Consider the following 13,458-nt stretch of genomic DNA (forward strand, 5'->3'; position numbering starts at 1 on the left):
AAGGATGCTAAGATTTAATTTCCAATCCGAAGCTGTAATGATGAAAAGCAAATTTACGTTTTACATGTGAAACAAGCTGACAAAACTAAATATTTCCTCTCTCGCTCCCTCTCACTGATTTATTTACCCATTGCCCTCTATCTCATTTTACCCTCTCTGGTTTTCCTTTTCTGTCTCTCTTAGCTCTCTCTCTCTCTCTCTCTCTCTCTCTCTCTCTCTCTCTCTCTCTCTCTCTCTCTCTCTCTCTCTCTCTCTCTCTCTCTCTCTCTCTCTCTCTCTCCCTCTCTCTCCCTCTCCCTCTCCCTCTCTCTCTTTCTCTCTCTCTCTCTCTCTCTCTCTCTCGCTCTCTCTCGCCATCTCTCTCTCTTGCTCTCACTCTCGCTCTCTCTCGCTCTCTCTCGCCATCTCGCTCTCGCTCTCTCTCTCTCGCTCGCTCTCTCTCTCTCTCTCTTGCTCTCTCTCTCTCTCTCGCTCTCCCTCTCTCCCTCTATCTCTCTCTCTTTCTCTCTCTCTCTCCCTCTCTCTTTCTCTCTCTCTCCCTCTCTCTCCTCTCTTTCTCTCTCTCTCCCTCTCCCTCTCCCTCTCTCTCTCTTTCCTCACAATATTCTCGACTGTCACAGCGCTGTAGGGCTTGTTTCCAGACAGGTCCAGGCGCTCTCCACTGCGCAGGCCCCAGCCCACACGGCCCAACCGCTCAAACACCCTCCGGCGGATGACCTCTGACCTCGGCGACCTGACCCCAGCCGACCGATCGCGTCCCCCTCCACGCCTCCGCCCCGCTTCCCCCACTAGAGCTGCGTAGTAATTGTAGCGTGTGCAAAGGTCACGTGACATTATTTACTTCTGCGGCTTGTTCGGCTGACAAGAGATGGCACTAGTGGTCTGTGGATCAGAGGCGGGACTAGGCTCTACGAGTTCTTGGGGCACACTTTAGGGCAGAAAAGAAGTTTTTTGGCTCTCCATCCCAAAATGCTTCGAATATACAAAAACAAGTTAGATATTCGAAAATCGGAGGACCAAACGGATCGTTCGACGTATCTTGCCCGACTGAGAATTGATCGGTCTTCAAACTACTGAACAAAAACGAGGTGATTAGTAGCAAGTGCTGGTGACTGTACTCGAGTTAGAGTGAGAATAGCAAAGTGGCCTCACCCTTCATCGCTCGGTATGAATGCCGCGTTGTTTTCCAAGGTTACATCGCAGCGATACGGGGAATTTTCGGCTCTCAACTCTCTCCTACCTACCGATAAGACTGAACAGTCTTTCTCTTATGATAAGAGAAAGACTGTTCTCAAACTGTGCCATCACAAATAAATAAACACTAAACAGGCGCGGCGCCTGCCCCTTGCACCGGTATTTGCTGCTCTGAAATGCGCACTGCACCCCCGGGGAACGCCGCCCCCCCCCCCCCCCCCCGGCTGCTGCGCTGAAGCCTGAAACGGTAACCAATCGAACGTTGAACAATTTGCCGTGCGCGAAACCGCCGCGGCGTGCAAATATAAATGCGTTGGAGACGCCGGGGATTGTTGATTTATGCGAAAATGTACCAGTTATAGGCAGGCCAGGCTGCTCTAGCTATTAGCATCGTATGTTTTCCTACGACTTGAGTTGAGTGAATAGTTTGTACTTATTTAGAGAATAGTTTCCAAGTTTCTCTTTGTTAACGACGCAAATGATTGCTTTGCTGCCGTCATTGCTTCCCTGCTTTCATTTCATATTAAAATTAAGTTTCATTTATATCGTCTGGTTTACAACGACTGGGTTTTAAAGGTTGAATAGAACTTTTGAATGTGCTATTTGTCTTGGCAACGTTGTGCTTTCATCCGCCACTCTTACTAGTCATTTCGGAAATATATATTTGTCAGTAAAAAGCGTCTTCGAGGTTCGATTACGATCTCAGTTCGTCCCCATTTAAGCCTTTTACATATTTGAACGGCCTTTGGACGAAGTCGCTTGGCTCGGCAGAAGTTCAGCCTTCATGCATATCGAAGCGAGTCTGAGGAACAGGCTGCTATTAACTTAGCTGCAGGCATCCGCGATAGCAGCAAATTAGAGAATAAATTAGTTGAATAGGTTGGCAAGCTTAATGGTCCAGGGAATTGCCGATGGGCCCTCACGTAGCCGCTATTACCTGCTTACGATTCGATGGTAGATGGTAGCTGTCTCTGCGCAAATGTAACGTCCCACTGGCTTGGTCCTGGTCAGTCTGCAAAATAACTACTTTTAAATACAGCTTTATTAATTTTCATAAGCCAAACGCTACTTTCAATTTGTAACTAATATAAGTAATGATTTATTGACATTTTAAACTAGCACCATCGAAACTCCCAGCCACCATCGACCGAAAAGCCACCATATGGTGTGCCACCGAAAACACCAATCTCTGACAATTTCGCCCGTCACATGTTTGTGGGGAAGCGCGCGACCGGCCGCCGCCGGCACCGCCATTCAAATATCAATAATCAATCGGCCGCCGCTCGTGGAGATATTGGAAGATGTGTCAACACTCAACATCCCGGGGAGGGTCGAGACGCGTGGGGAGGGATTCGACCAGCCTCGCGGGCGAAGTATGACTCGGGCGCCGCAGTGGTCTGATACCATCTGATGCTGACGTCTTGGTGGGTGGTTGTCTTATAGCAGCCAGTAACCTTTCCTTACCACTCTCCACAGGTGCGGACGATAGCTGGGAGGCTGCCCGGCCGCTCGGCTGCTCGCCTTTACTTGTGTTTGTCAACTCAAAGTCGGGCGACCACCAGGGCATCAAGTTCCTGCGCCGGTTCAAGCAGCTGCTCAACCCGGCCCAGGTGTTTGATCTGATGAACAGCGGCCCCGCACTCGGGTGAGTGAGTGGGTGAGTGAGTGAGTGAGTGAGTGAGTGAGTGAGTGAGTGAGTGAGTGAGTGAGTGAGTGAGTGAGAGTGAGTGAGTGAGTGAGTGTTAGTCAGTTGGTCAGTCGTTCTGTCAGTGACATTGCGTGGTGTGACGTCACGGGTTTCTTGCAGTAATCTGAAACCCGTCATTCCAACTTAATTTGTTCTCAGGCAGGAAGCCAGCGTTGTAATGGCGTACCTTTATATAAACATGATATGGAACACAGGGCACTATAATCATAATATTATACAGAGTGACGTCAGTGATGCCGGATCGCGTTACGTATTAATGAACTGATTCTTTGTGTAGATCTCCTAATTATCGCGCAAGAAACTGCTACCCATGTAACAATTAGCAGGTCAATTCAATTGTGTTTGGTTGGTAGTGACAACATCCCGGTGCACAGTATTGCTGCTCTGTTCGGTGCGCTCTTAAGTCCCAATTGGCAATCTGAGCAGCTCCGGTACCCACGTATGTGGAATGGGGGCATAATTTCTGCTCTGTGTGGTGCCAGACCTACGCAGGCGGATATACAGTGCGATGATTGGGTAGGCGTGGACGCTCTTTTAGTTTGTGCTCTATCCGCCACGCTATACGAGGTAGTATAATTCCGCCGGTTACAACGCAGCCGAGTGACTGATGCAGTGCGGCGGCGGAGTAGCGGTGCTAACTATGGAACAAATTGCCACGCACCATCACGGGTACTGACCCTACAGACATTCTGTGTGTGCATCTGCGACGTAGCTGTCACTTCTCTGTCTTCGGAACTGATGGGGCCAGGACAAGGTTCTGAGAACAACGTAGTGCGACGTTCTTTTTCTCATATTTGGTGATCGGAGAGTAACTGTGCTTGGCGTATGTCAGCTATTGTCTGTGTCTAATAGTAAAGCTCATGTCTTTCTGCGCAGGGCTGTCAATAATGTCAGATGTGACGAGGTTGTGCGTCGTATGGGTTCAGCGGCCCGTGAATCCGGCGTCGTCCGTCCTGCTGTCTGCGCCCACTGGACTGCTAAGAAATGTGACGTTCTAGCATGTGTCGGACAGAACGGAAGAATGGGGTGGAAGGAGACAGGACGGAACAGGATGTGACGGAAGGACGAGACGGAATGGGGTAGGATAGAATGAGGCGATGCGACGGAACCTCCAAACTGAACGAAGCGAGGTAGGGGGCGGACCGCTCAGCCTGTCGACGCGCTATGCCACGTCGGCAGCTCGGCTAATTGTATACACAGCGCCTGGCGCCTCCTCTGTGAAAGCACGTTGCCCCTCCCGTGGGGAGCGCGCCCACCTGTCTGTTCGACCCGCCTGCCTCTGGCGTCAGCTCTGCGCTAACCGGCCCGTATCCCGCACAGTGGGGTTGTTTAGCCGGGCTCCCGGCCGGCCGCGGCCGAGGGATGAGGTGACGGCTGACGGCCGACCCGACCGACCAGCCCGGTCCCTGAGATGTGACTCACGGGCTCACTGACGGCGCGGCGGCGCCCGCATCGCCTATTTACAGCGGATCCGGGTCGGCCGACAACGGCGTCACTCACAGTTACGGACGATACAGGCTAAAATGTGGCGTATTTATGTATCGCACCAGAGACACCCTCAGTCGTGGATGTTTTAAATTGAGTGGCGTCTTTAAGCTCTGTATAAATGATGCATGTAGATGACGTGTATGTAATGCGGTTTTATGGAACTTTTGAAAGAGGAGCTTGTGGCATTCAGAGTTACCAGGCCGCGGTTTGATCCCCCCCTCCCCCGGTGTTTTACCGCCACCTCCTCATCAGCAGTCATCGCCCGCGCGACCGGCCGGAGTTGTCAGCGCCGCTCCAAAGGCCACCCTGTCCAAATGTCACAGCGGAAGTGCTGGTCGGTGGCGCCGGAAGGCGACGGAGCGGATGTGGCCGGGGAGGGGAAACGGAGGTGCGGAGTTGAGCCGTCCGGTCACAGATACCTATGTCCCGTTCCGGGTCACCCTCGACGACGGATGAAGGCAAAAACAGGCCGCTGGAAGTTCATACCAGCTCCGGCGGCCTGTTCGACCTGCCGGGTCGATGGCAGCCCAACACCAGCCTCGCACCGCGGCAGCTGAGAGTAAGAGCGGTGCTAGAGCTATAATGAGGCGGCCAGAGGGTGCTCTGCAAAGGTCAACTCGACTCAGAATGAGCTCTCCACAATGCGGCGGCGCGTGACACTTTGTGATCGGCTGAAGACGAAATTACGGCTGACCTGGTAATATCGGGCTGCTGCGGTGGTCCTTTCCACACCTTTCATGTCACAATGAAGATTATGATCAGGATATTAAACGGATTTTGGAATAAGACCATGTTTTCCTTTCCAACATGTCCCCACGATTCATATCCCAGTGACTTCACTCGTGGCTGTGTTAGTTCCGCAGCCTGTGTACTCGTCGCTCTTTGATCGCTTGTAGGTCATGTTTTCCTTCCGCAGTATACCTGTATCATTCATGTCCAACAATGCGTGCTCGCTGAGCGCCTGAGCTGCCCGTGGTATACACTATGCAGCTGTCTGGCTCAGGGGTATTCCGTGTGACGTCACGCCGCCCCCGTGTCGGCAGGCTGCGGCTGTTCAAGAAGTTTGACCAGTTCCGAATACTTGTGTGCGGCGGCGACGGCTCCGTCAGCTGGGTGCTGTCACACATCGATAAACTGGACATGCACGTGAGTAACCCCGTAGCTCGTAGTCTTGTCGACTTTCCCTACCCACATGCCCTGCCGCAGTCACTAGCCGTCTTGGAGCTGCGTAGTGGATATGCTAATCGTTATCGCATATAATTGTAGAGCCGGAATTCGCCAGAAATGGTCCAATGCATTGAATTTTGAGGGAATATTTTTGGGACCTCCTTTGATAAACTCATTGATCTTTAAGTGAGTTGTTTATATGCCCCTGTTTGTGCCGCGGGCCTTTCCCTCGACCTTTACCCTAATAAGGTCAATTAATTTTGATGGCTTCCAGGTAGGGATCTAGAGTTTTCAAGGGCTTTTCAAAGGAGCATTCAGGACGCTTCAACCAAATAAGCTCCAGATGTTTTCAGCTGAAGAAATATGCTTGATTAGAGTAGAGGCTCAGTTTAGTTTAAGCCAACCACCGTGTTTTTTACGGCTCGTGCTAAACGCGACTCGAACGTTCTGTTTAGTACCACGCTAGATGACAACTTCTCATTCAGCACCTTCTCCCGTGTACCGTTTTCCTCAGAATGTCCTGTACCCCAGCGAACAGAGGCTTGTTCTCTGTAGCCAATATTACCCAGCCGCTCCGTTTCCGCTCAGCACTGTGACCTCTTAGTGTGTCACACGGCCGACGTTACGGCGGTAATATGTGCCGCTGCCGGGGCGCTGCATGGCCCCGGATAATCGTCGCCTTGACTGGGCTCCATTCGTCACCACCGGAATTATGCACGGGCGCCTGTACGGCGGTGGGAGGCGATAGTTACGCTCCGCAGACATTGATCGTCCCGCTCCGGACGAAACCAGACTGGTACCGCACGGCCAGGCGGGCTGAGGACTCCTTCTAAAGTGTGATGCGAAGGGCACTTTGAAGGCATGTTGAGTAGGAGGTTAGGTGTCCCACGTTCATGATCTGTGACCCTGGCCGTCTGTGCCTGAAGTAACGTCCGTTGGGCGCAAAATGACCTCGCAGTCGGCGCGCCCCTAACCCCCAACAAACAAACAGAAGTAACGTCCGTGTCCAGACCTCCCTACACTCCGTTTCTCCCGCGCAGACCCCCTCCCCATCCGTCTCTCCCCCACTCTGAATCTCCCCTCAATGTCCGCAGCGTCAGTGTCAGGTCGGTGTGCTGCCGCTGGGCACCGGTAACGACCTGGCTCGCGTGCTGGGCTGGGGCAGCGCCTGTGACGACGACGCCAACCTGGCGCACATGCTGGAAAAGTACGAGTGCGCCACCATCAAGATGCTCGACAGGTGAGTATAAAGAGGGGTGTGTGGGGATGGGGGCTCCTCCGGACTTTGTTGACATCATAGGAAAGTGTTGCGCGTAAGCACCGATGATGAATGGACTGTATGACGTGACTCAGCCAGCCTGTCATTTGTTTAGACGGGATGACATTGGGGTCATCAGGTAACTGAGCACATTAGGCACTGTCTCTATGCTGCGGAGCCGTCTCCTCTCTCGTGACCGGCTGACCTGTATGAGTGTGTGTGACGTCAGACAGTGACGTCAGACGCCGCCCCGGTGAGGTGCTGCTGGGGCCGCGCGGCGGACACGGCTGGTTTGTTTGCGACTGCGGGTGTATTTGTGCTCGTCCCCGGTGTAAACGCAGCTCCGTGTAAATCCTTCCTCTGCCAATTCCCGTGATAAACACGGGCGCAAACTATTGTGTCAGCCAAGGCGCTTTACAACTTCTCTGCCAAATGTTCCGGTAAATAGACGTTTCAGTGTCTTGTCTTTGAATTGGAGAGCAGTCGTTCTATTTCTAATTGTACAGGCTGGAGTCGTTAAATGAGTAGACTGGTTTTTGACTTTTTTGGATCGATTCAATCATTGATTCATTTGATTTTTGTTTGATTCAGTCACCGTTTGATTCCTTCAAAAAATTTGGTAAATCGATTCCTTTTGATTCAGAGAATCAAAAAACAATAAAAGAAATGATTCACGTTTGATTCAGCCAAATTTTTTTTTGAATGATTCTTTTTTGATTCAATTAAAAAATAAAATATACAAAACATCAGGGATAGTATTGTATTTGAGATATGACTTGAGTGTCATGATTAAAAAACTTTTCCTCAGGACTATATGTAATTAATGTTTATGTTTTTCGGAGTTGTTCAAGAGGATAAGTACAAATATTACATTTATTCAGATATTTCGGTACTCGTTGTGGTACCTTCATCGGTGAAATGGCGCACAAAGTTTCGGTTCGTAGTTCGACAATCACATACAATACAAAACACGCGACAACGTCATCTAAAAACCTACACTTTAAATATGCCTGAGAAGACCTAATTACCTAAACCTAATTTAGCACCAAGCATATTACAGGCAATTTACCAGATGTTGGTGATGTTGGTATTATGCTTGGTGCTAAATTAGGTTTAGGTAATTAGGTCTTCTCAGGCATATTTAAAGTGTAGGTTTTTAGATGACGTTGTCGCGTGTTTTGTATTGTATGTGATTGTCGAACTACGAACCGAAACTTTGTGCGCCATTTCACCGATGAAGGTACCACAACGAGTACCGAAATATCTGAATAAATGTAATATTTGTACTTATCCTCTTGAACAACTCCGAAAAACATAAACATTAATTACAGTATTGTATTTGTTGTGTTCTTTTTGTTGTCATGTAATGGCAGTAGTGTTAATATTTGTTGAAAATGAACTATGTTCGTTCACTTCATTTTTTTTTTTTGAAGTTCATGAATCATTAATTTTTTTGATTCAATCAACCCTGATTCCCAATGCGTTTGATTCAATCATGACTTCTGAATCAAACAATCCTGACGGTGAATCATACCTTTTTGATTCAACAAATTTTGTTTGATTCAATCCAATCGATTCAATCACAGATGAATCAAACACCAGTCTGTAAATGAGTTTGCAATAGTTCTAAAGTGGGAGTTAGTAATATGACTATTGACTACCTTCTTACAAAACACAGGTTCATCGCATACGTACTGTCATTCGACCGTCTGACCCTCCCCGCGCCATGCCTCCGCAGGTGGAGTATCAGTGCGATGAGTACCACGGTGCGTCTGCAGGCGGCCGTCCCGTCCGCGGACGCCATTGCCGCCTATGAAGAGTCGGTCAGCGACCAGCTGGCGCGTCTGCTGCACTCGGAGAGGCACCCGGAGCTGCTGCAGGCCGCCAGGTGGGGAGTTGGGCGCTGAACACTCACTCACACTTACTGGTTCATACACTCATTAAGCATTCACTTACCGGTTCATAAACTCACTCACTCACTCATTCACTCACTCACTCACTCACTCACTCACTCGCTCACGTACGCATGCACTCTTTCACTCACTCAATCAATCAATCAATCAATCAATCAATTATTCATTCATTTACTCACTCAAGCACTTTTTCACTCACTCGCAAGGTCATTCACACCTGCTCACCCGGCTGGCCATTTTCTCTCACAAAATACTCACGTTCTTTCTCAGCTTTTTCAGTATCCCATTACTAAATTACTATCGCCTTTGCAGCACCTACCACGTGGTAACTCACTGACGGGATCACTCATTCCCCGTTTCTCCCAGCACCGAACTCACATCTCAGTTGGATGGCGTTCCCGACCTAAAGAGCCCCTCGCCCGGGGGCTTTCATCCCAGCCCGGCGCAGCATCTGCTGCTTACCATTCAGACAGAGCACTGCGGGTGACACGTCTTCAGTTGAAAGCGCCCGCATCTGAGAATCTCCCGCGCGGTACCCGCATTCTCATCCAACCTGGCCTGGTTATGTAAGTCCCCCTGTGAAGACATACGCCTCGCCAGAGACTGGCCTCGTGACCTGATGCCGAGTGGCGCGCTGTCGTATCCCGAGTGCTGCCATCGTGTCCCTGTTTCCCGGACGGATTGTGTATCGGCTCAGTAGCCCCATTACGCGTTGTGATGGTGCGCCGCCGTCCGTCGGCCGGTATCAGGTGCCGGAGATGTCCCCTCCACCGCGTCAGGATCAGTAATAGTGGTAGCTGCCGGAACCCGAGGCCCCTTACCGGGCGTCCTATTTGTGAATGGATGCTGGACTATTTTTGTGACAGCCTGCCGGTGATGAGGTGTGTTTTGTCCGGTATAAGCGGCAGTCAGGGCTTGAAGCGTATACCAGCGTCAGTTAGTCTGTCGCACTGAGTTCCATTATTTCCAATATGGAAGGTATGAGTGTATTACAAGCTCCATTGACAAGCAATGTAAGCTAAGGCATCCTAGATCATCCTAGATATCGTATATGCCACCAGAAATGGCACTACGATTGTATTTTATATCCTGAACTCAACGCTGTGAGATTGCTTGAGGTCAATGGGGCCAGTGTTGACCAAGGTCAGAACCATTGACCAATTGACCCGTGAGTAACAGCTGTCTGTCCCCGACGTTCCGTGCCCAGCTGGCTGGGACTGCTCCGCCTACGTCACCTCATCTGTGTGTCATTCCCAGTGTGCTGTGTGAGACCGTGCGAGACCTGATCGCTCGGGTGGGCAGCTCGACTGGCGACTCCACGCCCGCCGTCGGACGCAAGTGTGAGGTCCTCAACGAGAAGCTCTCACTGCTAATGGCCGCTCTGAAGGAGGAGGAACCAACCGTGCCCCCCGCGAGCGCCGGCCGCCGGGCGCGCACCGCGCCCGCGCCCGCTCCTGCTGCGTTCGTACCGCGAGACACACTGATGCTGCGAGCCAACAGTCTGAAGAAGGCTATCCGTGAGATAATGGCACACGCTGAGCACACCATCGACGAGCGGACGGCGGCGGCCGGCGCGGCCACGGCGGCTGCCGAGGCAGAAACGGAGACAAAGACGGAGACGGAGACGGCGGAATGGCAGGTGAGGGACGGAACGCGCGGGGAGGGGGAGGGGAAATGGGATATGTGGGAGGGAGAGGAGAGATGCTTGGGAGGTAGGTAACTATGACATGCGTGGGGTGGAAGATGCGGGGGGGGGGAGGGAGCGAGCTGCGTGTCTGGGCATTGGTGACACAGAGAAGACAGTTGTTACTATTCTTGTAGCGATTTGTTGGGTTTTGCTTATGGTTTTGGGTAAATACGGCACAGCGAGATGCGCTCCCGATTATATAAAGGAGATGCGATGCGCGTGTCTTGCGTGCCGATTGTCTATTTCTGTAGCTCCGGTCTCGCTTTTATCGTTTATATTCGGCGCGTTCAACGGGTGTGTTCAACAATCAATTTTCACCGCTCGTGTGCGCTGCTCGCCTATTTCTGCTCACACGTTGCGCTAGTCGCGTACGCTGCGGCCCACAATTAGGTCAGGTAAATTTGTTCCTCCTATCGGTGCGAGGGTGTATTTTCGTGACCATGCGCTAACGAGGATAGGTAAATAACCTCTGCCAGCGGAACGGGGATTAACCCAACGGTGACTGGACGTTGACCGAACGGCACATTAGCGTAAAATGAAGATGAGGCTATGCGAATGCAATTTTCTAGTTTTTCTTTTTCACTTTCAAGTTTTCTTGCATTGCGATAGTGTGCTTTTTAGTTAGTTTTGAGCAACTACGCCCCTTGTCAACATTGCGTCAGTCCTTGTACTGGCTGCTACAGTTACCGATTCGGTAGCCTTACCATGTCCGTATAACCGACCCTGTCGCAGCTGTGTGACTAGCTGGGGCCCCTTGCAACTCATTGCGTTCCGTACCACATGTGACCGTCCTTTCTCTTTTGGGTCCGTCTCGTCACCGTTCAGCCGTCCCGTCATCGTGTAACCGCCATGTCCCCATGTGATCACCCTAATGCCATACGGCCGTCTTGGTCCCTCGTGTGACCGTCCCATGCCGCATTGACCGTCCCGTGTCCCCGCGTAACCTTGCCGTTCTCCGTGCGTGGCACAGGTGGAGCCGTCGCCGTCGCCGATGGCCTCGCCGTACCGGATGGCCGGCTCGATGACCACCTCGTTCCCGGTGCGGCCGTGGCCGGCCGGCGGCGCGCCGCCCTGGACCGTGCGCCAGCCGTCACCTCTGCTGGCCGGCAGCACCGCCGCCCCGGCGTGCACGGTCCCAGAGCTGGCCGTCGAGCCGGCCTCGCCCGAGGACTCGCCGCTGCCCACCCACGCGCCCGTCGAGAGGAGGCCCAGCGAGGAGATATCGCAGCTGTTCGCGGCCAGCGCCGGGGCCGGACATGGTGACGGGGATAAGGTAAGGCGAAGGTTAGAGGCTGTTGAAGGGAAGGGGCAATGTTCGCAATAGTACAGTAGGATGAGAATCGCCCTCTGAGCCAACTGGCGATTATAGCCCACCCCGAGACATTGCTCAGTTGGACAGCTTGTGGACTTGCCGTCAATTGGGTCCAGATAGTCAGTGAATTACGAGTGGATTGCGCTGTTCGTCTGTATGAGCCCGCTAAACGCTATAACCTAACCTGACCTAGCCTAACGCTATAATTAACTATTTACTCGAACATGTGTCCAGCTCTGACCTCTATCCGTTTCACAGACGCCGTCGCCGCCGAACCCGCTGTCCATCAGTCCGCTGCCGGCGGTGCGCGGCGAGACACCCAGTGAGCTGGAACCTCTGCCCGACATCCCCGCTCCGACGCCGTTCGCCGACGGACGCCGGCCGTCCGAGGGAGACGTCGAGCCGGTCGGCGAGCAGGGGCCGGCGAGCGGCGAGGGCGAGCGGGAGACTATCGGCGAGGGCGAGCGGGAGCCGAGCGGCGAGCGTGACTCCAGCGCGGAGCCGGAGCCGGAGCCGGGGAGGGAGCTAACGGGCCTGCTCGGCTCTGATACTGTCCAGCTGAGGATCAACTCGTCGGCCGATAGCCTGCTGGATGGATTCGACGACGACGAGCCGCTGCTGGTGGAGCAGAAATCGGTCAGAGGTGAGTTGGGCCTTCTGTGCACGGAGGGGCTGGCTGGATAGGGGAACTGGAGATGGCTCAGACCTTAAGCACAGACGGCAGGAAGGGAGAAGTGCCCGCTCCGCCAAATGGTAATCTGTGTTTGGGTGCAGCTTGCTGGCTGGTACACCTCGACCCATTGGTTGGTGGTTCTGCGACTGTTCTCCGGGCTTCCTTGGGGGGCATCGCTCACGCTGAGACTTTCCGAAGTTTGTGACGCTCTGGCGTCGTATCAGCTGATGCTAGTACGGGAGGGTGGAAAAGTTGATGCGTTGCCAAAGTTGCCGGAGATTCATTACTATGCCATGTCAACTTTTCAAAGTTCGTGTTTGTGGTTGTAAGATCCTGCTGGTAAGAAAACACCTGTAAGGCTAAGGAACTGACGGCTGAAACCAAATTAGATTGTTTAAGTCCTGTTTCCGTTCTTTCATGCTTAGATGAGTACAAAGGAAATGCACTAATGCTCGGATCCGGCCGTACAATGTACATACTGAAGCAGCGCAGTCCCCGGTTACAAAGCAGACCTCACCACCTTGCCTTTCCGTCCGTTTCACCTCTGAGTGGTCTATCACCGCCTACCTACCTTCCCGGCCGTTCGCCTGTGTAATGGCCTATGCAAATGACTCGACGCTGTAGATTGGACCGGCCAGTGGCAGCTCAGTGGCGGCAGTCCCGCGAGGATACCTCTGTTTGTGGGACTGATAAGACCGTCGGCGTATGGACAGCGTCGTCCGGTCGGTATATTGGACGGCTGCCCCCGGGCGACACCAGTTTCCCGGGCTGTGAGATGTTGAGAAGTTATTTATATGGGCGAGTTTTACATATCCCTCTGGCACTACAACAAACCAGCTGCGGACTTTATCTGCGCTATACTGAAGCAGTCTGACGTAGGCATTTCGTTTCAACGCCCGCAATAGCAAATGCATAGGGACCAGCATAGTTGAATATTTCAATTGCGTTTGTGTATTTATTTTATTGCCACCGCAATCATCCCGGAATCCCAACATTGGATGGCGTCGTTGTGTTGCGGTACAGCATTTACCACGTCCTATTCTGGCTGAGGCAAGGCG

General features: G+C 52.3%; 1 protein-coding gene across 2 annotated transcripts in view; it reads left to right on the forward strand.

Annotated features, from left to right (window-relative positions):
* The window catches only part of LOC122378556 (diacylglycerol kinase eta-like), a 46,123-nt gene that overhangs the window by 21,291 nt on the left and 11,374 nt on the right, over positions 1 to 13,458 (forward strand). For both annotated transcript variants that reach the window (XM_043359758.1, XM_043359759.1), the window contains exons 10-16: positions 2,671 to 2,839; positions 5,434 to 5,536; positions 6,652 to 6,797; positions 8,554 to 8,703; positions 9,986 to 10,367; positions 11,386 to 11,688; positions 11,986 to 12,370. In XM_043359758.1, the coding sequence (XP_043215693.1) occupies positions 2,671 to 2,839; positions 5,434 to 5,536; positions 6,652 to 6,797; positions 8,554 to 8,703; positions 9,986 to 10,367; positions 11,386 to 11,688; positions 11,986 to 12,370 (1,638 nt within the window). The remainder of the gene's footprint in view (positions 1 to 2,670; positions 2,840 to 5,433; positions 5,537 to 6,651; positions 6,798 to 8,553; positions 8,704 to 9,985; positions 10,368 to 11,385; positions 11,689 to 11,985; positions 12,371 to 13,458) is intronic.

The sequence above is a fragment of the Amphibalanus amphitrite genome, unplaced genomic scaffold (assembly GCF_019059575.1).
Source record: "Amphibalanus amphitrite isolate SeventyFive unplaced genomic scaffold, NRLGWU_Aamphi_draft 000061F_arrow, whole genome shotgun sequence".
Lineage (NCBI taxonomy): Eukaryota > Metazoa > Arthropoda > Thecostraca > Balanomorpha > Balanidae > Amphibalanus > Amphibalanus amphitrite.